Source organism: Periplaneta americana, chromosome 3 (genome assembly GCF_040183065.1).
Source record: "Periplaneta americana isolate PAMFEO1 chromosome 3, P.americana_PAMFEO1_priV1, whole genome shotgun sequence".
Classification (NCBI taxonomy): Eukaryota; Metazoa; Arthropoda; class Insecta; order Blattodea; family Blattidae; genus Periplaneta; species Periplaneta americana.
This window is the reverse complement of record NC_091119.1, coordinates 25,721,009-25,748,199: the sequence shown is the minus strand read 5'-3', so window position 1 is coordinate 25,748,199 and position 27,191 is coordinate 25,721,009. Positions and strand designations below refer to the sequence as shown.

The 27,191-nt window shown below is 34.0% G+C and overlaps 1 protein-coding gene across 18 annotated transcripts in view; it reads right to left on the bottom strand.

Moving 5' to 3' along the window:
- Rim (Rab3 interacting molecule) overlaps positions 1-27,191 on the bottom strand; it is a 513,404-nt gene that overhangs the window by 92,043 nt on the left and 394,170 nt on the right. For 13 of the 18 annotated variants that reach the window (XM_069820175.1, XM_069820163.1, XM_069820168.1 and 10 more), the window contains one exon: positions 10,471-10,551. The exons of 4 other annotated variants lie outside the window; for them this stretch is intronic. In XM_069820175.1, the coding sequence (XP_069676276.1) occupies positions 10,471-10,551 (81 nt within the window). The remainder of the gene's footprint in view (positions 1-10,470; positions 10,552-27,191) is intronic. One more of the 18 variants, XM_069820164.1, reaches the window with a different exon arrangement.

The window sequence follows — 27,191 nt, the reverse complement described above, 5'->3', positions numbered from 1 at the left end:
TTTCTGAGTACCTATCTGCTTAAGTTTTTGATAATGAGCCGACTTGTTACGACTTCCACAGACCCAAGATTTACATATCCTGCATGTATGTAATGGCAGAATGCCCAAATAACTCCTATGTTACCAGCATAAAGAGAAGAGAAATTTGGGACAACCGAATAAACAATTAATTGAGACCATAACAGACCATGAGGCCTAAATTGGGATAGGATGATGATGGTGATGAAGATGAATGTAATGTATGTTAAGTGTCTGTATGTATGTATGTATGTATGTATGTATGTATGTATGTATATATGTATGTACGAGGGGGATCCAGGAAATAACGACCGTTTGCGCATACCCGCCGCGCAGCTGACTCCCCTTCCTTGTTTGAAGGTCAACTGGCTTCCTCAACATGTGTTCTCATAATGTTGTGAGTGCTGGTTGCAACAAGTCGCCATTGTGCATTTTGTGTTACTTCAAAATGAACGACGTGATAGATAATCCCGCTGACTGTGAGGTGAGGAGTGTGATTCGATTTTTGAATGCCCGACATTTGAAACCTGCAGAAATTTACCGGCAATTGAAAGAAGTGTATGGTGATACTGTAATGAATGAAAGAAATGTGAGAAAATGGTGCGAAATGTTCAACAATGGGCGAATAAATGTCCACGATGAAACTCGACCCGGACGCCCATCACTCATCACAGAAGATCTGAAGACTAAAGTAAACGACAGAATCTTGCAAGACAGGCGCACATCACTCGACGAATTGCATATTGCCTTTCCTGACATTTCTCGTTCTTTGCTTGGTGAAATTGTGTCGCAACATCTTGGCTACCACAAAATCTGTGCACGATGGGTTCCACGGCAACTGAGTGACCAACTCAGAGAATGGCCTCAGCATTGATATTCTTGATGCGATATCACACAGATGGAGACGCCTTTCTTGATCAAACTGTGACTGGTGATGAGACCTGGGTGTCGCACAACACCCCAGAGACCAAGCGCCAATCACGTCAGTGGCATCATCCCTCACCACCCAAGAAACCGAGAAAATTCAAACAGACTCTCTCAACACAAAAAGTCATGGCTACTGTCTTTTGGGATCGCAAAGGTGTTCTTTTGCTGGATTTCATGCCTAAAAGCACTACGATCAATGCAAATCGTTATTGTGAGACTTTACGAAAACTACGGCGAGCCATCCAAAACAAGAGGCGAGGAATGCTTTCGACAGGAGTTGTGCTTCTTCACGACAACGCCCGCCCGCACACTGCTGCTTCAACTCGAGAATTGCTGGATCAATTCGGTTGGGAAATCTTTGATCATCCGCCCTATAGTCCAGACCTTGCTCCTAGCGATTTTTACCTTTTCACTAAGCTGAAAGACTTTCTGGGTGGTACGCGTTTTGGAAGTGATGAAGAGTTGAAGAAGACAGTGAACACCTGGCTTAATGAACTGGCGGCAGAGGAGTATAACACGGGAATTCTAAAGCTAGTGAACAGATACGACAAATGTTTAAATGTAGGTGGTGATTATGTAGAGAAGTAAAGGAAGCTTCAGTTATGTAACAGACTTTGTTTTTTCAAATAAATATATATTTTTTTAATTATTACAACAAAACGGTTGTTATTTCCTGGATCCCCCTCGTATGTATGTGTGTTTTTAATTTTTAAAACTGATATATCAATTTCAATAATGTATGATGTAGTATTCAAATGTAGTACAGTAATAGTATAAAACCAACTACAACATCGCCAGTTAGATATTCTAAGGTTCAAATCTGCATATAAAAAAATTAAAATATGGCTTATTTAACGACAATCGCAACTGCAGGGGTTATATCAGCGTCGCCGGTGTGCCGGAATTTTGTCCCACAGGATTCTTTTAAATGCCAGTAAATCTACTGACATGAGCCTGTCTCATTTAAACACACTTAAATGCCATCAACCTGGGCCAGGATCGAACCTGCAACCGACTATGCTACCGAGGCCGACTCTGCACATCAAGCTTTGTTAATGCCATACAGACAATACGGAACAGTGCAGAGTTGAGCAGCGAGATCTGTGAAAATGAAAACCCTAAAAAGCGTCGTAAGGTCGAAGGGATTCAGACAAGGATTGCCGCAGCCAAGGAAGTGTGTGTCCTCATTATCACACAAACTAACACCCGATTCCACTTCATAGATTATCTGATATTATCTTCTCTTCTGTGTCAAGAAAAATTTGAATGCTACAAAAGCTCATTTCCTGGAAATGACCTAAATGTATGTGTGAAGCTTTTTCCAATGTTCGATAAAGACAAACTAAAAACGGAACTCACTGTGTTGTATCAGAGACAAGAATTCAGAAATATCAGTGACGCAGTCAAGCTCTTGCAGTTTCTTCTATCTGAGAACTTGCAGGCCTCATTTTCAGAAGTTGTGAAACTACCACGCATAGCTATCATCATACCAATGACAACTTCCGAACCAGAACGTTGCTTTTCATGTTTGAAGAGAGTAAAATCCTATCTTAGAAATACAATGAGAGAAGAGAGACTGACCGCATTAACTATGTTTTCCATTGTAAAGACTAGGCCTATGTTAAACGACATATTGGATTTTAATAAGAAGATGATTCAAAAGTTTGCAACCTACAAGACAAGGCGCATGGAACTAATCTTCAAATAAAGTAAGTTGCATGGCTTATTTTTGTATGCAGCCCTCCTGGATTCAACACCCACGAACCGCCACTGATAATAATAATAATAATAATAATAAAAATAATAATAATAATAATAATAATAATAATAATAATAATATGTACTCGTACGTATGTATGTATATTTGTATTACTTCACATGATTCGGGTTATAATAATAATAATAATAATAATAATAATAATAATAATAATAATAATAATAATAATAATACTGCATAATAATTATATCTTAGTTGATGTAATAGTCTAATGAATGATTAACATAGATGATAAAGGCGGTTACATGTTGAATGTTTTGTGGGGCAATTCCGATGTATTTTCTGGAATAGTTTTGTCCCTATGTACAAGGGCCGTCCAGAAAGTAAGTTTCCCTGGGGTCGTTTACAGACAGAAAACACAATTTTATAGAGAGATTTATTGGAAACAGATACAGAAATTATTGAGGTATTTTTCAACATATTCCCTAGCAGAACTGAGACATTTGTCATACCGTAGGTTCAACTTTTGTATCCCGGTGTTACAGAAATCTGTCACCTGGGATAGGAACCAGTCGGTGACAGCCATCTGCACTTCTCTGTTGATTGTACGGTATGACAAATGCCTCAATTCCAGTGGGGAATATGTCGAAAAATAGCTCAACCATTGCTGTATCTGTTGCAATAAATCTTTTAACGAAATTGTGTTTTCTTTCTGTAAACAGCCCTGGGGAAACTTACATTCTGGACGCGCCTCATGTTAGTATACCTACTGATTTCCTATTTTCAATCTGGCTTTATATTTATAACAAAGCCTACTTTACTCCTCATTCATTCCAAATGCTTGGTTTGATATATTGGAGCCAGACTGTGTCTGCATTGGTCAAATTTATACTCCTATCATTAAGTGAACTATAGTTTCCGATGACTGATTCATTTTTTACATATAGTTTCTCTATTTACTTTCTACTTTTGTTGGTCCTGAATTATGCAAGTAAGTCTTCAATCTCTTAGAAAAAAACACACCTCTAAGCACGCATTCTGAGACAGTTTTGTCGGCATTATTATTATTATTATTATTATTATTATTATTATTATTTATATCGTTTTATCGTATTTTTTCTCGTTTCTATGATGGTTTGCTAATATATACAGAAATAATCACATTTACAACCTCTGCCTTTTTATTACTTACATTAATGATATGGTAGATTATTGCGCAAGTTGATAGAATGGGAGATTTCTGCACTTTGAATAATTATATAACATTACTTATATACAATAATTATGTCATAAATTTCTGTATAAGTTTGTAAACAAACAAGAAAAAAAAAAGATTCGATTACAGACATCTGCTATGTTACAGTGAATATGTGGAATTTTTAAAATTCGTATAAAAGGATACTCGTAAAAAAATTGATTTAAAATACCTACAGAACTTGAAAATTTTATTTTATATATACAATAATAATAAAAATTTCAAAAGCTGAATGAAGGAAGGATTCAGTTGCAACATTATCACAGTTTTTTTTTTTTCAGCTCTTCCTAGAAACAGGCAATCTACAAAAAATGACAGCATTAGATGTGTTAGATGTCCGTAATGATATTCATTTTTCTTAAAACCCTAGAGGTGTAATTCCACACTCTATTTCATTGTTTTTAATGGTTTATATTCCTTTACTAGCTTGCCATTGCTAAATTAATCTGTTTCTTCTTCATCTTCACTTTAAACTAGCACTATATATTATAGAATTACTAGTTTTTCCTACAGGACACATTAGTATTTCTATAATATTCTCATAGCTGCAGTGCATATTATGTCTGTACAGATTACTGTGCACTTAACTGCGGAATCCCGGCCAAACAAGTCACTCAGCTGAGTGCGCTCCTAATAAAATGGCAGTTGACATCGGACATATACGTCAACATATATGCCTAACTTGGAGTGAGGCCACAAAGGGAAACATTCAAGGAGAAGGGTTCGGTCCTGTGCTGTGGATTGAATTCGGCGTAGCTCAGTGGTCAGAGCGCTTGGCACGTAGAACCAAGGACCCAGGTTCGATCCCCAGCGCCGGGGCGAATTTTTCTCCTCAAATATTAATAGAACTATCATGCTCTAGCTACTCTCACGGGAGATGATAATGTAAAAAATTAATTTATTTAATGTAGAAAAGACATCATACATTGGCCACGCTACATCTTCAAATATCTTCCCTAAAACACTCACTAACTCAGATTATTCTTCTTATAGATGTATGCATAGCAGAGAAAAGTATTGTTCAGTAATTTAAACTCAATAATTTCAAGCTGTATAAACGACACATATGTTAGTGAACATGTATCCTTCACCACAGACAACTGACATAATCAAAATTAAAATATAAGCTGCGGTATCTTTCAATTTACAACAGCAGGATCTAGCGAGTTGGCTCATGTGTATGGGACTCGCATTCGGGAGGTCTGTGGTTCGATTCCCGGACCGACCAACCTGACTGTGATTTTTCCGCGGTTTTCTACAGTTACTTAGGCAAATACCGGGTTAGAATTTTCATTGCCTCGATTCATTTTCCCTTCTCCTCCTGTGTAGAAAAAGAATTTAGATTTTCATATCATTCATCTTTCTCATCTCTTTCAAAAGCCATATTCAGGTCAAGACGCATGTCTTCATCTGCTTGTGGGAGGGGGCGTCCTCTCCGCAACCATTCCTGGGTTTCCAGCCTCCCGCAATATCTCTCTGTCAGGATTCATTCCTTAAGAACACTTCCAAGGGCGCTTCGATACCTTGGAAGGGCCGCTGGAATGGATCTTGTGATGCTTGGTCATCTTGGCAGTGTGAACTTGGAGCGGGAGGATAGGAGGCCCCCATTGGGTGAGCGGGTGAGGGATCACATGCGACCGGTGGGCTGGTACACCCTCATCCTCATTCATCCCATACACAATAGGCCTCAGTATGGCAGACGTGCAAAGGGTCGTCCTAACCTAACCTGATCTACATACTGTAATTTGTTCAGTTTTTAAAACTAATTAAGATTGGAAAACACTATCGCAAGGAAAATGTATTCAATTTATCAATTTTTAGTAGTATCAATATCTCTGTTGCTATTCCCATCTAATGTTCAATTATATCAGAATCAAAAGTAAAAGTTGTAAATAGTTTATTATTTTGAATAATTTCGAGGAAAAATTGTTCCGGGGCCGGGTATCGAACCCGGGACCTTTGGTTAAACGTACCAACGCTCTCCCAACTGAGCTACCCACGAACTCTACCCGACACTGATCCAATTTTTCCCTCTATATCCACAGACCTCAAAGTGGGCTGACAACTGTCAAGCAACCAACATTGAGTGCACACTAACTCTGTGTGACTTAAATTGTGGTTTTCTGTTATGTACAGTGATGTGAGGTCTGTGGATATAGAGGGAAAAATTGGATCGGTGTCGGGTAGAGTTCACGGGTAGCTCAGTTGGGAGAGCGTTGGTACGTTTAACCAAAGGTCCCGGGTTCGATACCCGGCCCCGGAACAAATTTTCCTCGAAATTATTCAAATTAACTTTACAGGGAGTTATACCTGGAAACTTGATTTGCAGTTTATTATTTTGTCTCAACTTTTTTTACATTAATAAAATGTAACTGTGACTAGCATAGCACAGACCATGAATTTCAACTTTAAAGACATTCCAGCTTCCAATTCTGAATTAGAATATTTTGAGAGATGTATTTTCCCCAAATTCAACATTTCTAACTAAAAGAAAAGCGCTTCATATATACAAAGCAATAAACACACTATATCTTATGAAATGTTTAATTGTTTGGTGATTTTTAAAGCAAGAATTTGAAAGACCTCTAATTATTAATATCACTACATAAGAGCAATTTAAATCACTAAGAAAATGTATACAAGTTTTAAGAATAATGAATATCTTTTATGAACATGCATATTCAAAATACATTGAGAATGCCCACCATTTTAAGGAACATTAACATAATAGATACTAGTAAATATAATATACATTACAGACTAAATAGAGAATACTCTAAATATAAATCAAACATAAATTAATAATGGAAATACAACTAATCTACTAATTTTTAAACATGGTTTAAGGCCAAGAGTAAGTATTTATATACAAAAGTACGTTAAAAATTTATATATGAATAATTGGACAGTGTTTATACAGAAAGACACTCAGGTTCATGTAAAAACACAATGAAAATATCAACCCAGAATGTAATATGACTTACATAAAACATGGCTTAAAAACATGTTTTGATTTTATCTTATTCAGCCTTAAAAAATTGTTCAACTAAAGTATATTGCATATAAAACCAAGAGATTAAATTCTTTAAATTTATTGAAATACTATTTATTATGTACAGTATATATGTGGAAAATTATATATGGTATATAAATAATGATAATTTTATTAATGTTGTCTTTTAATGAACTACACTTTCATCAGCCGAATTTATTCAGTATTGGTGAGTTACAGGATGATTATGAAAGGCAGAAAGCTTTCTTGGGGTATTTTATGATATTAAACGGACAGTGGAGAGAGTGAGGTAAAACATCAAAATAATAATAATTTTAGGTATCTCAAATCATCAAAAACGTTTCTTTTAGCAATCTGTAGGCATAATGTACGGAATACAGAGTAAAATATCAAGAATAATATATCCATAAGTAGCTTTATTTCTATGTATATTTCAAAATAATGTTGCTACCATTTTTTATAAAATAGCGTATGCTACTTATTTTGATATAAAAGTATCAAAAACAAAAATTAAATTACCAGACACTGGTCTGTGTGGAAGAATTAATTAAATTAAGGGGACACTCAACTATATTTTGGAACTTTTTTCCTATTTGACCAATCTTTTTCAAATTTGGAGAAAAAGTTTAATATACACATGGAAAGTAACATGCAAAATCTCAGCTCATTAGATCCAATACTTTTCAAAATAAAAAATATTTCAATTTTTAATCAATCATTAATTGAAATATCACTTTTAATTATCATTTTTTATTTTTTGGCTTTGTGCATTTGACTGTGACTTCTCAATGAATAGGGGGAGAATTCTGCGTATTGATTTAGTTCTGTCACGTAAATTAGTGTAGAAATTTAATTTTTCATTTCTATGAAACTTTTTCTGCAATTTTTAAGTTGAGTGTCCCTTTAAGTGGATGAAAACTTTCAAGTTAGTTGGCTGTGATGGTGTAAAGTATATAGCTATTAATCACTCATATTATTAAAATATTTGTGATAATATTAATGAGTGCAAAAATATGAACTATGTTACATTTTGGCAAATTTTAAATCATTGAAAAATAATACCACATAGAATATATGGAACGAAGCTAATTGTATTTTCTCTGATATTACGACAGAGCAAATACAGGTCGTTCTGCTTGGTTCCCACGCGCATCAAATCTTCTTATAGTGTCTCTAAGTTCTTCTATAGTGTGGAGATTATTCCTGTACAGTGACTAGAAAACGTCGCTTAACCTTGAATGGCTCATGTCGTTTTGGACTGGAAAGGTAATCGGGCTCTTGATTTAGGATCGAATCCGCATTCAAAAGGTGATCTTTTTTCTCGGTCTTCAATCTTTAAAAAGCCGCGACCTCCATGAACTAAGTCACATGAAAAAGAGAGCTTTTATGAAAGAATTAGAGCGAAAGTGCAAGTCGAATCCGAGAGGCAAACTCAAAATCAGAGTTGGAGGTTTGTGTACTGACTCCAAAGCATACATAAGAATGAAAGTAATTCAAGGAAAACTGCCCAAACATCGATCATTATCAACATGAATTTCAATATGGTCTGGCCATCAGGTCGTCGACATAGAATATGATGTATAGTTAATGATGTACTAAGATTGAAAACAGCTATAACACCATAAATTTCTCGTCCTAAATTTATAAGAATTTAATGAATAGGATTTTTAACTGAAATCTTTATTCTTCCTTTATTAAATATTAATACTACAAAATTAATATTCACATTATATTTCAAATATACTTCTCATTTATAAATTTTATAGATGATGGTAGAATTTTCGAGTAGAAAAATCCAAACTGTAGTTTCTAGCAGGGGAAAGGTATACAGTTCTGGATCATACGTCACACTGAGTTTATGGCATATGAAAACAATTTTACGAGGTTCATTTAATTAATATATGGAAAATTTTCAAATCACTATATCGTTCAGATTCTCTACAAGTTATTTCGTGATAGTAGCCTCTAGTATCTAAAAATAGACTTTAACAAGCAAACATCTCATGGGGGCAGATAAAAAAGTTTTTTTTCTTTTCTTCCACTATGTTAATAATATCAAAACAAGTGCTTATACAAATCTTTGCCACTCGAGCACAATTACGAGGACCGTCCAGAAAGTAAGTTCCCCTGGAGCCGTTTACAGAAAGAAGACACAATTGAAGACATTATTACAGAAACAGCCCTAGTCATTTTTAATGAAATTGAGTTAAGGACATATTTGCTACTATTTCAAATGTTTATAGACTCCAAAAAAGAAAACATGTCAGGTGCAATAGCCACAAGGATAAACACCAGTTGTACGGAAACTGCTGACATGTGTTCATCTATTTTTATTGTTTTCCTGAAAAATAGCAATTTTGACAAGGGTTGTTTTTGTAATAATATCTTCAATTTGATAAACAGATTTATTGGAACAGATACAGCAATTGTTGAGCTATTTTTCAATTTGACAATTATATCTTTGTCCCATTTGCTGTGGAGACCTTCGGTCCTTGGAGTCATGACGCTAAAGTTTTGGTATCTCAAATCGGCCAAATTTTGATCTCCATTACTAGTGATCGCCGTTGCACTACTTATTTGCGTCAACGCTTAAGTATTGCTATTCAACGCGGAAATGCAATGAGCGTTTTGGGTACTCTTCCAGAGTCCAGCCCTTTGGATGAACTTTTTCTCCTGTAAATTTTTTTATCTCTATGTAAATGTTTATATTTAGTGTTTATATATGTGTAATTGTAACAGTGAAAATATTGTTAATCCAATAATTTTTTATTTATTTTTTTTTCATAAGAGTATATTAATTTTGGGAGTGTTTTTGTAAGTAATTTTATGAGGTTGTTATTGATATGCTGATAAATTATTTGTAATGATAGAAATATAATTCAATTAAATAAAAAATAACTTTCTAAATTTTTCAACATATTACCCACTGGATTTGAGACATTTTTCATACCATGGGATCAAGTTTCGTATCTCTGTGTCGTCAAATATGCCGTCTAGGATCGGAACCAGTGTGTGATAGCCATCTGCACCTCTCTGCTGACCCCATGGTATGACAAATATCTCAATTACGGTGGGGAATATGTTGAAAAATAGTTCAACAATTGCTATATCTCTTCCAATAAATCTTTCCATTAATTGTGTTTTCTTTCTGTAAACGGCCCCACGGAAACTTACTTGTAATCGTGCTTGAGTGGTCAAAATTTGTATAAGCATTTGTTTTGAGATTATTAACATGCTGAAATTCTCTAATGATATCTAATTATCTTAAATGATGTGAGATTAACTCATTGTCATTGATTTCTATGAACATCGTGTAATTAATGAATGGACACATATACCAAAAAGTTGTACGTAAATAAGCAAGCAAAATCATTAAAAATGCATGCAAAAAACTTACAATTACTCTATTACACATCTGAGTTGATATTTTTCTTCAAATGATTTTTGCATGAAGGTAACGAGGCTTTTTGTATAACAGCATCCAATTAATAATAGTAATAAAAATAGTATAATATATTTGCTTCCAGAAATGTGCCAGACCTTTTTTCAAGGGAGGAGAGGCACCGCGCCACTGGTCATTGCTCGGGTTTCCTCCTGCAAAGACTTCACTAGGATGAGCTTCTGACATGTGGAGGAAGAACACGATTGGTTGGATGGATGTTCGCAGTAGAGCTTCGATCAGCCAAAGGGGAAGGGGCAAGCAGCTCTATGGGAGTGCTGCTGGGGGCAAGGGGCTGCTAAAGGGAGAACTGATCAACTGTGAGAATCCACATAATTAGAAAAAAAAAATTGGGGGTATGGGGATGTTTCGACCAACATCAAGCTTACTTGAGGCAGTTATAAGCAGTTGTATTCTATGAGATTAATTTTCTATGTAACGGATACTGGGTAAGGAATTAGTAGAGGAGGATAGTTAATGAGAGAATTGGATATGGTATCAAGCCACATAATTTCTTCTTTAATACTCAACTCTCTAGAGATCAATCAATAACTATATATTTGAGGACATGTTGCTCCTTAACAGTACAGTGAAACCTCGATAAGACGTGCCCGCTTATTATGCTATCCCGTGTACTACACTTTTTTTGTCCGGTCCTTGCACATTTCATATATAACGTCTTTATAAAATACCCCGTTTGTTGCGCTCAAGTCCTGTATAATACGCTGTTTTTGTGGAATATTTTCGATGTAATTTTCAGCAATGTACTGTAACAGCAATGAAACATCTTGGTTACTGAAATCACTGGTGCCATTAACCTGAAAAGTATTGGTATTCGACCTTTTACCTGAACATTTAAACCTTCATACTTCATAACTTAGTATACCCCACTCTCTTGTTATGCTCTCTTATTCGACTCTGTACCTGTGCACTTAAAGCCTACATACAGTTACAATACCTCACCCTCTTGCTAACCCTCTCTCTCTAACAGCATTCCTCACTCGGCTGTAATAAAATTCTGGAAATTTCTGATGGGCAGTTTGTTGTCCTTTAGTGTATTGAAGTGTCTGTGAATGTTATTACAATGAGTGTTACACGAAAAGCGCGTTCTGTGTCGGAAATATTGGAAATCTTACGAAAGTACGATGAGAACAGTACTCTTACTCAGAAACAACTCTCTGATTCATTAGGAATCCCATCATCGACATTAAGAACGATAATAAAAAATCGCGACTCAATCACTACAGTTGCGACGTCGTCGGGAGGATATAATCGCAGGAAACTGAAGTGTGGTAAACATGAGGACTTGGAGAACACGCACACGGCAAACAACTATAAATGATTTTTGTCCGAAAGAATTAAGTACAGTACATATTGTAAATGTCTTTGGCGTACAGAACAGTAATTATTACCTTTCATGAATCATGTATTTCAATAAAGAAAAATGCTAATAGATACTGTATATAAGTCAAAATTAGTATACCCGCCTAATACGTGGTCCCGGTTAATACGCATTTACACCCGGTCCCTCGAACAGCGTCTTATCGGGGTTTTATTGTACTTTTAAACCACACAGATAAATTTTAATGCACTCATTACCACTGAAATTAATAACTAATCCATCTACTGCTCTACATGAAATTTTTTAAGGTATTCTTACATTAATATAAAACAGAAAACGTTCTGCAACCTATTCTGCATTCATAGCACTGTGCTATCTATGGCCTTCAAGTTAATCTACTTCGCATAAACAAATAAAATAATACCGCAATTTTCTTCATATGCTCAATAATACAAACATAATTATTGTTATTTATTTAATAACACTGTTTTTAATTAATTCAAATTTATATTAAAACAAAATTATACTGTTAATATACTACTAGATATATAATACGAAACATAAGTGTTTGTATTCGATATTTTCATCATATTTAAGCTTTAAGTTCTATATAAATTTTAAATTATAATTGCGCTGAAGCAAGGATGTGAGGAATTGAAGGATGAATTGCAGAAACTTGTCTATATTACACTGTTGCGAGAAAAGAAATATATTTAATGGCTATTTACAATGCTATTCATTATAGAATCAAAGCCATGATATGGTCTGCGTTGATAGCACAGTTCGTTCAACCAAAAGTGAATATACAATTTTCTATACTACCGTTTACACAATTATAATGGATAATCGAGGCTCTACTGCACACCAAGATAACACCACAAAATGCTTATTCATGGCCTTATGCTTGTAATAATATTACAGGAACACAGCCAGTACATTAACAGTAAGTACCATACCCTTAGATTAAAAAAAAAAGCCCTACAGCTGATCATCTCAGGAATATGTTATGCCATACAAACATGCACTATAGATGATTTATAAGCATGTAACGGCCAGAATATTTTAATTACTTTTTTTTTTCAATACCGATGAATTAACCGAATAAGTTACATAGAAGCAAATGGTAAGATGATATGAACAATGGACTACAAAGGATATGTATAATAATGACCTATATTAAGATGCTACCTCGCATTTCCTTGGATGAACTAAGGTAAATAATATTGAAACTTCTATAGTTTAGCCAATACAGTAATCAAATTTTAAAATTCCTGAATACCATTAAACATCATTTAATAAAATGTAAAATATACTTATATTTTCCAAATATGATGTTTTAATTAAATAGTTATAAAATGAAAGTTTTAATACAGTACGTAACTCAGCCTTCTTCTAACTTTAGTGTCTGGATAATATGAAATACTACCACATGGGCAATAAAACAATTTATACGTGTTCATACAATGTATGTTGAAAATTACTTTTTTTGTTTAATATTATAAAACGTTAAAAAATGTGGTAGTGCTTTCATATATTTACTCGGGACAAACACATAAAAGCACTTTATTGTGGCTGAATGTATTATGTGTAGTTATTAAATGACAGTGCGGAAGCAACACTAAATTAATTATAATAATTTAAATTCATATTTTTTTTTTTTTACTATTTTAACACTATGCAGAAACTTAAAAAAAAAATGTTAACTAAGAATTACCAGAATCTAGCTAGTAATGAAACTAGTTTCTGCTTAAATTTTGTAATTAGAGATAAAATTAAAAAAAAAAAAAACTGACTAGTTTATTCTAAAATGAGTTCACGATTAACTCATTTAAATTGATTGGTATCGGTAAAGAAAAAATTATTCGAAACGGCACCTTTAAATATAACAGCAATTTATGGACAAGATTATGTATAGATATTGAAGAAATTATTCTGTAAAACAACAAAATATACCTGAAAAGTTGAAATGAATATGATGTTCTTACAAATTATCTCAATCCCAAGTATAGTTTATTCATGGAACAATATATGAAATATAGAAATTTAAAGTACTAAGTGATGTAATGTCTTAGAACTCTATTCACTGAAGTAATCAAGACTTTTTTAATCTAGATTATAACTTTTTATTTTGATATTATTGGTTTTGTATTTCAAAATATCTCAGAAATAAATGTAATGAATTGTCTACTTAAACTTATGGAGTAAAACACCAAATGATATTCATAAAACAAAGCAACATTTAACTTACTTTATAATGAATTATGTAACATGAGGTGTTTTTTTAAAATACCTTTACCGTTATTCAGTTAATTAATGTCACGAATATGTGAATAAATTGCAGTTAGTCTTGCAAACATGATTGATTAATTTATTTAATAACAGTCAACTCTCGATTATCAATGGATCTTCAAAACCTTCTATTTATTTTTATTATTTTTTTATTTAATAACTTCCTATATTTTCCTAAGGAACAAGCATTTCCTTTATTATTTAATAAATTGTTTATGTCGTTATTTTGCTCCTATATTTTTTACATGTTTTACTATGATTTTGAGAATAATTAATTGATTAACTAGTGGACTTACTAGTGTTAATTATGTAAGATTTGTCCGGCTTACAGCTGTTTCAGTGCTTCACACACCATCCTCAGAGCCTACTATATCACGGCGTCATCTCGAACTTCTCTGCCTGTTGTGTGGGTGTGTTTGATTGTTGAAAGGTGTTGAAGAGTGGAGTCAAATAGTGTGTGTGTACTGAAATTGATCTGTGTGTTGAGAATTTGATCTGGGTGTGTTTTAGTGTGTTTGTATATTTCGTATTGTTCTAGTGTGTTGAATTTTTGGTTCTTGGGTTATATGTGTAGGATTTCCATGTCCGTATTTATGTTATTTTATGTATGGTTAGCATTGGTTATGTGATCGGTGTATGTAGATGTATTGTGTCCTCTGGTTATTGCTTTAATGTGTTCTTTGTAGCGTGTTTGGAATGATCTGCCTGTCTGTCCTATGTAGAACTTATCGCAACTATTACATGTGAGTTTGTATACACCTGTGTGGTAGTATTTATTTGTTTGTGTTTTTTGTGTGTTGAGATGTCTTTGTAGTGTGTTTTCTGTTCTGTATGTTATGTTGTACTTCTGCTTTCTGAATGAAGATGCGATCTTGTGTGTGCTTTTGTCTTCATATGTTAGTGTGATGTATTTCTTGTGTTCTTGTGTTTGTGTTGTGTTTTGCGTGTTTTTGTGTTTGTTAATTTTTGAGAAGCCTGCACATGTGTGGTTGTGTACTGTAATGTACGAGAGTGAATGTTTCTGCGAAATATATTTTTTAACTGGTTATTTAACGACGTTCTATCAACTGTTATGGTTATCTAGCATCTGAATGAGATATAGGCGATAATGCCAGCAAAATGAGTCCAGGGTCCAGCAAAACGGCACCTTTAAATATAACAGCAATTTATGGACAAGATTATGTATAAATATTGAACAAATTATTCTGTAAAATAACAAAATATACATGAAAATTACCCAGCATTTGTTTTTAATGGATTGAGAGAATTAATCACGTAAAACATTATCAGAACAACTGGATAAATCATCTGCATCACATGCATAGAGATAGAATCCCAAAAGTCATGCTCCACTATCGTCCAAACGGGAAGAGATCTCTCGGTCGTCCAAAGAAGCGCTGGTTTGAAAATTAACAGGCCATTTGGCCTAATACTTGAAGAAGAAGAAGAAGAAGAAGAAGAAGGAGGAGAAGGAGAAGAAGAAGAAGGAGAAGGAGGAGGAGGAGGAGGAGAAGAAGAAGAAGAAGAAGAAGGAGAAGGAGGAGAAGAAGAAGAAGAAGAAGAAGAAGGAGAAGGAGAAGAAGGAGGAGGAGAAGAAGAAGAAGGAGAAGAAGAAGAAGAATAAGGAGAAGGAGGAGAAGAAGAAGAAGAAGAAGAAGAAGAAGGAGGAGGAGAAGAAGAAGAAGAAGGAGGAGGAGGAGGAGAAGAAGGAGAAGGAGGAGGAGAAGAAGAATAATGAGAAGAAGAAGAAGAAGAAGAAGAAGAAGAAGAAGAAGAAGAAGAAGAAGAAGAAGAAGAAGAGAAAACCGCGGGGAAAAAACCCTCAAACTGGTAATTTGTCCCAATCAGGATTTCAACCCAGACTCACTCATTTCATGGTCAGGCATTCTAACCATTACTCCACAGCAGTGCACTTCAGGATTTCGAAACAGAAGGCTTACAGGGCTGGACAGTCTTTGAAATACATGTATTTGAAATACATTTGTATTTTGTATTTTGTAATTTGTAAGGATTTTCGAAAGTATTTTGTATTTTGTATTTAAATACATAAAATTGATGTATTTTGTATTTCAAATACTTAAAATACTTTTTTTTTTCTTCTTGTCCTTCAAGTTTTGGATTTGGATTTGAAGAATGAACTTTTGTCTTATTTGCCTATCCATTTCAGATCTGCTCGTTTTCTTGCCACAACTGATTCCCTTAATGCCATAAAGAAATCTCCAACAACATCAAGGATCCATCACCCAACGCTTGCTAAATGTTCAGCATTATGGAATGCGTCTAGGAGACCCAAATCCTCAGAAATTATATCAGATATCTTGAAATATTCATCAAAGTTTCCTTGCCCAATTCGATGGAATTCTCTTCATGCCTCAGTCTCTCAAATATTGAAATTCAAACATGATATAAACAGGTGTAACAGAGAACTGGTCAGCTGGTTTCACACACATATTCTGTGTCCCCTTCTTATCATTTGGTGAGGCAGTGTCAGATAGCCATCTCATCTTCAATGGCAAAGGGACAACTCTGTGCACTCTAGAGAATTACCCAACAGTGAAACAAGCTTTTATGAAGTATAATACAAGTTTGTGTTCCTCTGCGCCTGTAGAAAGACTGTTCTGTTTTGCAGGATTTATTCATTCACATGCAAGGGGATCCTTATCTGATAAACTTCTTGAGAAACTGTTTTTTTTTAAGGGAGCAGTAATTATTCATATGTAGCATAATTTCATTGCTGACTGGGAAAAGGAAGAATGTTCAGTTACAGTGTTTATATAAAACTTCGAGATAAAAATACTTTTAATGTTAATATAATATTTTAGATTTTAGTAATATTCTTATTTCTTTAGGCCTATATATTGTATCGAGTATTTCAAATACAAATGTATTTTGAGTATTTGAAATACAAATGTATTTTGGTTAATTTTTTAAAAGTATTTTGTATTTGTATTTCAAATACAATTTTCTGAAGTATTTTGTATTTGTATTTCAAATACTTGGATATCAGTATTTTGCCCAGCCCTGAGAAGGCATCCCCCTAAGTGAAAAACCTCTTGGAAGTATATATACACAATAACGCACAGAATTTGCTGGTATATTGGAGCCACTGACGATGATGGAACATTCTTCAAGTGTGTTCTAGCATCATTTCATGTGTCCAGCCTACTATACCACCAAAATGTTTGGATCTGGGGCTCAGAAAACCCTCATGACTCACGCGAACTTGTGAGTGACAGCCCAAAAGTAAATTGCATGGTGTGGAATCATGTGAAATCGAATCCTTGGCCCATTATTCTTTACAGAAAAGACAATGACAGCCACTGTGTACCTGGACATGATCACTGAATTTGTGACCCCGCAACTGGAAGACATTCAACCTGACATCATCTTCCAACAGGATGGAGCACTTCCTCATAGGGGTTTGGCTGTGCGTGAAGATTTGGATGAGTAGTTTCCTGATAAGTGGATTAGCAGAGATGGCCTGATTTCACTTGCTAGATTTCATCCTTCTGAACTTTTTCTTATAGAGTGTGTGTACCGAATATCTGTTCGCAATTTGAACAATATAAAGTAACGGATTGGGGCAGGTATTATGACTGTTGAAGAAGGTGCTCGCACGAACCTGGCAGTAACTAGAGTATCACTTGGTTGTTCTATGTGGAACACAAGGTGCACATGTAGCAATCTATTAATTTTTGCATAAAACTTGGAGAGAAGCTCTTTCAAAGGCAAGAAGTCTCACTGTGACATCTTGTTTGATTATTTTTTAATTCATATTGTATTGTATTGTATTTATTAACATTCCATGGTATTCATACATTGCTTTACAGTAAAAAAACTTAATGCTATTATAAAGTCTTAATTTATAGTCACAGTCTAGATGAATTATATACAGATGAGATTTACAATATAGTCTACTAGTACAACACAAAGTTTTAGTATCAATTTCATGAAGTGTTATTGAATGTCATGAATTCACCTACCAAATAGAAGGCGTGAGAAATTAGGTACTTCTTTAATTTGGCCCTAAATAATCTTATGTTTTGAGTTTCATTTTTTATATCGATAGGGAGGCTATTAAAAATTTTTACTGCCATATAACGTACTCCTTTTTGATAGCATGGTAGACATTCCGATGGAGTATTAAAGTCATTTTTTTATGTGTATTTATGCTATGAACTGTTGAATTAATTACAAAGTTTTCACGAATAGTTTGTGGACAGTCTGTATTTTAAAATACAATAGAAACTGGTTTATAAGATTTTTTTTTATTTAAAAATATGCATTGACTGCAATTCTGAATTATCCATGGTGGTAATCTCTTCCATTACCGCGAATAATCGAGGGTTGACTGTATCTTCATCAAATTAAAATTGAAACAAACTGTTTTATACAAAAAACACCTTTACTACTATCTATATATAAATTTACATCCTAAAATTTAACTGTAGTTAAGACATATACATCGGTATTAGTTCATAACTAAATTTTTAAAGTTTCGAGTCATCTGTCACAAATCATTACATTCTTTCTAGAGAACTTCGTATAATATTTTTTAAGCAATCAATTTGAAGACAGCATGAAATGGATGTAAAAGAATGTGAGACTGTGGAGCTGATAGTATAAGAATATAATAAAATTATAGAATAATGATATACAGTCATAATTATTTATAACTGCCATTTTAATGTGATACACGTAGATCACTACAAATCTTGTAATTTTATAATAAAGAAGTATGATAATATATAACAGTTTTTGTATGAAAATATTTATGTAGAACTTTTGATGGCACTTTAAGAATAAGTTCATCAGCAACATTTGACGCTTTGCTCATCTGAATTAAATTATATAGTTTTCATAAAAAAAATCATTAATCCATTTAGTTAAATGCATCAACTGAATTAATTATTGAATATGGGATGACAGTATGACTCATGAAAGAAATAAGGAAGAAACTGGATTAATGTACTATTCATTGTCTGGAGAAACAAAGAAAATACATCAACAACTTCCCCACTCTTAATTTCTTGGTAAAAAATGGCATGATGCTAAAATCGACTTTGGCGTTCAGCTGTGAAACGAATCATTTGTACTAAATTTAAATGAAATTATGATTTTCACAAATGAGTAGAGTATATGATATTCTTGGTCTTATGAATTATGACAAAAATAAAAAAAAACTGGCATTTTTATTAATGTAATAACATATACACTCAAGTTTAGTTTTTTGGCAGTAACAGAATATTAATATTGCTTCCGTTTAAATATCTTCACTGATTCTGGTACTTTATCTCTGTCTTCAAGTGAATGAAGAATGTGCAGCTGAAATGGATATTTTGCAGTGATTTAAGATTGTTCATAAAAGACAAGTTTCTCTTATGGCAAATAACCAGCAATGATTGACAGAAATAATCTTACTAAGAACCTTCTTTATTAAGTACAGTAGAACCTCTATTTAATATTTTTCTGAGGAATTAACCTTAAATGGAGGTTGACGCTAAATAGGGACTTGCTACTTTTGTTTAAAAATGCTTGAATACTTTTGCAAAAATGCAATTTATTTTCAAATAAGGCAAATTGTGGATAATACTGTATAAAAAAAATATGGAAAATATAAGGGAAAGCTGGATGCAACATGATGAATTCGATCTGAAAATATGCATTGTTATTCTACTTCCACTCGGTATATATACAGCTAAATTCACAAAATCGGACAAAATAAGATACAAATTGTATCACAGATATTTTAAATTATGTACCAATTATTTAGTTTTTTTTCTGTACAATATTGCTAATGTGTAGATCAGTGTTACATAACTGGGCACCATTATTTAAAAGAGAATTTTATTTTATTCTTCAATTTATATAATAATGTCCACAAAAATGTCAGTTTTGTGACGTCTCAGAACTGACAAAAACAAATTTTCAATTTGTTATCCCTTGGATCTCATGTTAATTACTAGGTTCAAGATTATGTTGAATGTGGACACACTCATATCTCACTGTTAACATAAACCTACATGACACATTTGACATATTTTACAGAATTTAGCTATCTCAGAACTAACTGGTAATAAAAGTGCTCAGCGGAAAACAGTTACATATGTTTTTCTCTCTCTAATATAAAAATTACAAATCATCCTTTCACTGCATACTCCTACACTGTGGCCCACACAAAACAACTGAAGAGCTGTTCTGGACTCTTGTTGTCATTCAGTGGATACTTATTTCGCCAATGCCGGATTTAGGCCTCGGCGACCTAGGCAGCTGCCTAAGGCGGAAATTTCCAAGAGGGTGTGCCGTTTTAGTTTTGGCATTCTGTGTTTCTTTCTTTCTTTTCTTTTTTCTTCCTTATTTATGTTTATTTTCTTGTTGTTAGTTACCCGCACTTCTCATAGATGGCTTTCTATTCCGTCATTTTAGGTCTCTTTCTTCCTTTTATAGATAGCTTGTTTTCTTTCCGCCATTCATGGTCTCTTACTTCTCACGTATAAGGAGCGAATTTAAGTTATCACGTGACATGGGCTTTAGATTTTCATTAGCCCTATTCAAATTAATTATTTATTAGCGTCGGTTCTCCTGAGAGGGATGCTTGATGCGATGCAGTCTGGGGTAGACGCTTGAAGAGAATGGTTGTGTGACAGCCATGGAGAGCTGGGGGGTTTTGTTTAGCGGCTATCTGTGATGGGATCACGGATAACCCAGTTCGGGCAGAGACGTGTACTGCTGTAGTCGGGGCTCGATCGGGGATAGTGTCTTACTACGTGTAGAAGCGTGGCCGAGCTGTGGTGTGGTCTGCTGTGTGATAACGGAGGCACAAGAGTTGAAGAGAGACCATTGTTGTTTGGTTTCGAGACTGGCCTACCAGGAATCATAACAGGTTTTTCTACATCAGTAATTGTACGTTTCTTTTGATTAGTAGAAGTATATTTGATTTCATACACAGTATTAGGTAATTCACGTTTGTTTAAAGAATAAGCTGGCATTCGTCAAGTGTATATTTTACATTGGTTGTATTTGGTTTCGTATTAGTGCTTTCTGCCACATCCGACAAGTTTGGACTTGTCTAGCAAGTTATTTATACTTATAATCTGTGGGTATAGATGGTGTTACTATTGTGTGTAACGGTGAATGCCAGTTGAGTGACGATTAGTGGCAAGTCAGTTTCGATGCATTGGTGGAGTTATAGGTTGCTGTATTTTTACTGCATCCATTTTGTTCATTTTCCAATTACCGGAAGTGTTAATTAATAAATGTAAACGGATAGTTGATTATTTATGCTGAGTGTTTTATTTTGTACCACCTCACCCATGAGACAATCGACCCTATCATACGTTTGACGGCAGGGTAAAACTTAATAGTTCAAGTATTATTTACTTATTATTTATACCAACTATTCAAATTAAACAGAGGCCCACCGTTGCAGGGGGACGGCATTCTCTCATTCTCTCTTCCTTTTTTTCATTTTCATTTTACAGTGAAATTTATTCTTAAAACACTTGGTGGTAAATCTTTTCTGAATTTTGTTCTTGAACACGTTGTGGAAGTCAGATATTGTTTTGTTATTGCATTGTCGTGGTCGTGGCGAGAGTAAAAGGAAAGTGTGCAGCTGCATAGTTATATTGTAATGTTGGTTTCACGTGTACTATGAAACTGCTTAAATTTAACTGTGTGTATAAACAAGAATGTATTGTTGAAAATCAAATTGGACGTGTGTTTATTATATTATCACTATGAATAGTAACCAGAGGTCTTGGTTACATTTCCAGTATAATAATATATCGTCAGCAATACTATTTAATCGCTTTCCAGCATGTGTATTATATAATTCGATATGAAAGGTTTTATTTCGCAAAGAGTTGGAGTTTATTTTTTCAATTTACTTTATAATTCTTATCGAAGTAAGAAATACTCGTAACAATTATACCACCAGCAAAACCAATGCTTCAAAATAAACAACAGCCTCGCTTTCACAAATCAATTTTGTTTCAACAATGAATAAGTTTGAATATGTTTCTTTGCATCGAGTCTGATGTGCTTCGTAAGATCAACTGTAACGACATCATCAATGCTTTCTCTGTGAAGAAAGTGTGAGGGAAATCTTTACAATTCACAAGTAAGATACATGAATTTTGATTCCAGCAATTTATTGTTTTCTGAATTGTAACATTTCATTTAAAACTAGACATGGCCTGTATAATAGCTGTTCATAAATATTGTTTGTAAGAGTTTGGGGGGGGGGGGGGCAAATTTTAGCACTGCCTAGGAGCGGCACTATACCTAAATCTGGCCCTGTATATTGCTTATAGTATGCATCACAGAGCTGATATTAAGGATACTGTGACATGACGGCTGCCTATTTTAGCTCTTGAACTTGCAAAGGACATATACATCCTACTGAAGTATTCCTATGTCACAGGTTTACGAAATTTATGCCATGCATTAAACAATGCTGATAATATCTTTTGATGAAAAAATTAAAATTTCCCGTAACCTCGTTTTTTCAAAACTTAGGTAAACTTATCTCGTAAACTATTCAAGATAGAATCATGAAATTTTTGTGGCCCGTACATAGTAATTAGCTCTTTAAAATTAATGGAGTGGTTTGCTATTAAACTTTATCATTGAATTTTCAAAAATTAAAAATTAAGAAAAATTTTGGAGAAAAATAATTTCCACATATATTTTTTTTAATTTTGTATCTCAAGGGGAAAAAATGGAACTTTCTGCATCATAATCCACAGTTAATTCCCGATTTACCACGAAAATCGTCTGTAGCTGCATTTAGATTGGCAACAGGCCATGATTCTTTGGCCAAACACCTGCATAGAATTGGAATATATCAGTCCTCTAACTGCCCATTGTGCAACTCAAACCAAGAAATGGATTCGGAACACCTCAAAATCTGTGCTTCAGTGGCTGACCATGATAATATCTTTGAAAAATATTGGAGTGCAAGAGGTCAAATGACTTTATTGTCAAACGCCTGGCATTAGAAAACAACAACATATGTGGTATTTAGTTAAGAGAATAGTGCATTCATTTTTCCATGTGATATATTCTCATTACACCAGAAAAAATGAGAGCGGTTTGACTAAAATTCTATGGGATATTTGTACCTAACTGATGAATCATGCATAATAATTTATTTTCTAATTATCGTATTTGAGGGCACCCTATAAATATTCTGTTGGGGATAAGTGACCTAATTTTTCATCAAAAGATAGTCTGCTATATAGTGAGGGTCACATAAGAACAGTTCCTAAACAGAAAATATTGCCGTATTGTCAGTGTTGCCAACTGTTGCCAGATATTACACGATCCTTCGTACTAAATGACTTATATATTTACCGTACTTTATGTTGGAAGGTTATTCTAAATAATTCAATAATTTGTAACATTTTCGAAGGCAAACTATATGAGAAAGGGATCAACATGTCAAGTATTTTGTCTGGCAATGCGAAATTCATTGGTTTGACTAACAATTGACTCACGAGACCTAGCCTAAAAATGTATTTTGTTTGACCACATGAAATTATTAGTACTAACTCCGAAAACTTACCTCATATTCTTGAATTATAACCACAACGCAACACATAAAATAACTATTATGTATTAATATTAATACTGATATTAATTATTAATATGTTCAAATTTCACTAGTTTCCAGTAACAGGCTCAGAAATCTAGTACAATTTCAATTTATGGAACTCCAGTACCGACAAATGGTGTCTATATTTGTCTCAGCTGCCAACATACTAGTTACAAAATCACTACCATTTGTAGTATTTGTCATTATCGAAATTCGAAACGAAGTTGGCAAAAGAAAATTCAACCTGTAAACTAGAAAATCACTACAATCCACTAGCATATGTAGTAATGGGGGGAAAAATGGTTAGGTTTCATCCTTAGGGTATGAAGTAAGCTGACCCGGACTATAAGTATTGTTTAATGCATGGTATACATTTCGTAAATCTCCCTTCAGGGTTCACAAAAACATACTGCGTTTTGTAAATAAAGTGATGAATACTTGTAATATGGTTTTACGTAATGTGGAGATGAATACACACAAAATCCCGAGTGTCATATATGCGGAAATGTTTTGTCAAATCAGTAGATGGTACCGAATAAACTAAAAATTTATTTAGAACTGCCATTTTCAAATTCATACTTGTGTGGATCAGCATTTTTCTACCATGAAAGTAGTGAAATCTAAAAAAAGGAACAGACTGCTGCATCTTGAAGATGATTTACGTGTTGACCTGTCAACCATAAGGCCACATATAGAGAAACTCTGTGCAACTCACCAAGTGCAGAATTCACATGCGTATTAACATCGACCTATCTGCAACAATGGATGTCCGACACTACCTACATAGAAGTTGTTATCAGGGGATTATTCCTGTGTTCGTCCATGGTCTGGAATTTAGGTTAAGTTTAGATTTAAGACCTCTCCTGGCACTACATTATCATAATCATCCTATCACATCATCGGGGTAATGTAACTCTGCCTTCCAGGCGCCCCAACCTCAGAAGTGGGTTACAATTAAGCCACGGCCAGGAGAGAAGACCAGAAATGTCGAAAAGATAACCTGGTGGCATTGGATAAAAAACATTTCGTAAATCTGTGACACAGGAATGTTTCAGTAGGGCCTATAGTCATTTCCAAGTTCAAGAGCTGAAATGGAGAAGTTGTCAAGTCTCAGTACCCTTAACTATTAGAGACTGATTCAAATAATATTTAAAGCATTAAAGAAACAATTCAATGACTATCTTTTGTAATACACTAATAAATCACAGACGTATGCCAACATTTAATCCTGTAAAATATTGTGTTTCACAGTTTTTAATTGCTAAATGACAATAAAAATGCTTTTGAAGATGTAGTCAGTGACACATCACAGAACTGACATTTCCACACTCAGAAGATGAAAATATTATTTGTAAAAATAGAGTAGATCTAGTAGGACAAAATATGGGTTCTGTCTTTATGAACAACCTGAATCGACTGCACTTGAATTACGATTGTAATGGTTTACTTAATGAAATGTGTGTATTACTGGACAATTATGAACATAGCGAGGTTATTCAACACATTAAATTTTCAGGTTCAACAACAAAACTCGTATACATTCATTGCAAAGCAAAACAACTTTTTATGATGATACTTAGAACTATTTGTTTATAGATGGAAGAAAAAAAAAAAGGCAGGAATTTTAAGAGGCTGGGTGAAATTGATTACCATTGTTTTTACATATCCATAAATAGCATTATTGTTGGTAATGTCTCAAAATACATATATACCAATACATACAACCAGCTGGAAAAAAAATATGTCAGTTATTTCAGTTACCGTTCTCTCTCCAATTAATGTAATTAACCGTAATATTACATTTTAATGAGCCCAGAATCACATCTGGTTTTGTATATACTGCATAGCACTGCACAATATGCTGCTGTTCAAATTTAAATTGTTTGATGCAAAAGGACTTACAAGTTAAATATGGATATGTTGCTTCTGATGTAGTTTGTAACAAGATTAGGACTAGTTCAAGGAATATATATAGAAATAATCGAATAACGAAATCATTATTTACAGGAATTAAGGAAATTTACGGACATTCCATGTCAAACCAGGTAATGAAATATACGACTGCATAAATGTATTAATATTTAGAATGGAATTAAACATAAATGCCATACCACTAAACTCATAATAAAGATTTGTTGTTTTTTTTTTTAAGAATATCAAACCACATCGAAACAATGCATCCAAAAGTAAGATATTAATATTGGCTTTTAAAAACTATCGAACACTTAATTTTCTTTCTTATATATCAAGTACGAAAGCTGAAATCCTAGACAAATGTGTCATGTCGACATTACTCTATGGCTGTCAAACGTGGTCCTTGACAGAAAAACAGAAAAAACAGCTACAGGTTTGTCAAAGGAGAATGGAAAGGAAGATCCTAAATGTTTCACTAAGAGACAGACTCAGAAACGAGGAAATAAGAAGAAGGACAAAAATGCGCGATGTGGTAGAAGGGGCAGAAAACCTAAAATGGAAATGGGGCGGCCACGTAGCACGTATGGATCACCAGAAATGGACGAATCGTACTACAATGTGGGACCTGAGAGAAGGACGACAGCACGTGGGACGACAAAAAACCAGATGGGCGGACTACTTCAGAACCAGAGCGGGAAGTCAATGGTCGAGAGTGGCACGAGACAGAGAAGTATGGAGGCAGCTGGCACCAAACATCAATCAACAAGCACCAGATAGGACAGAAAGTCAACGACAGTGAGTGTAATTCGTGTGAAGTGATATGAGGAAGTGTGGGAGATGAGTATGGTAGAAATGATCGAAGAGGGAAGTCAGGAACAGTGAAACGAAGAAATATCAGTAATATGACCAAGCTCCCAAGGACTCGCTCACCTTAGGAGTCTACTTATGAGCAATTCCCTGTGACAACAGGAGGCCCTTGCCCTTACGGGATGTGTACGGGCTAAATTTATTTACTTATATTATTTATTTATTTATTTATTTATATATAAAATATAAACTAGAGAAGTGAGGTATTTAGAACTTTTTAAAGGACGAATACAAATAATTACAGTATGCAAGTTTTTATCATTTTTCTTAATTTTGCGACAACACAGGAATTAAGCCAAGAATGAAGAACCTGAAGTATAAAATAATTCAATTTTTTTTTTTTTGTCGAAGTTCAAAAAGTGAGAAAATAATGTAGTTGAAGATAAAAATAGTTATCTTAAGAAATACACAAATTTATCTCTAAGGTTATAGTATTTCCTTGTTTTCAACGTTTACATTTAATTTACATTTAGTAATACTTTCTATCATTTTACATAGGCCTATTGACGTGTGTTATTTAAGAACGCCTGCGACCTACTTTCAGAAAAGATATATTTCTGTTGTTGTGGTAATGAAATATACTTGATTCACTTTAATGGAATTATATTAATAAATATTTAATTACGATACAAGTGTTACAAGTGGCATTTTATTTTGTGGGTAGGGTTGTTTGCAAAACGATATTGCAGGCTGATTGCAGCAAACCTACGAACAAAATAAAATCAAAGTTATCATGTGTGTCATACACTATTTTCGGCAGCAATTCCGTATTTATAAATGAGGAGCATCGTTTCAAAATGTATTAAGTCCCCCAG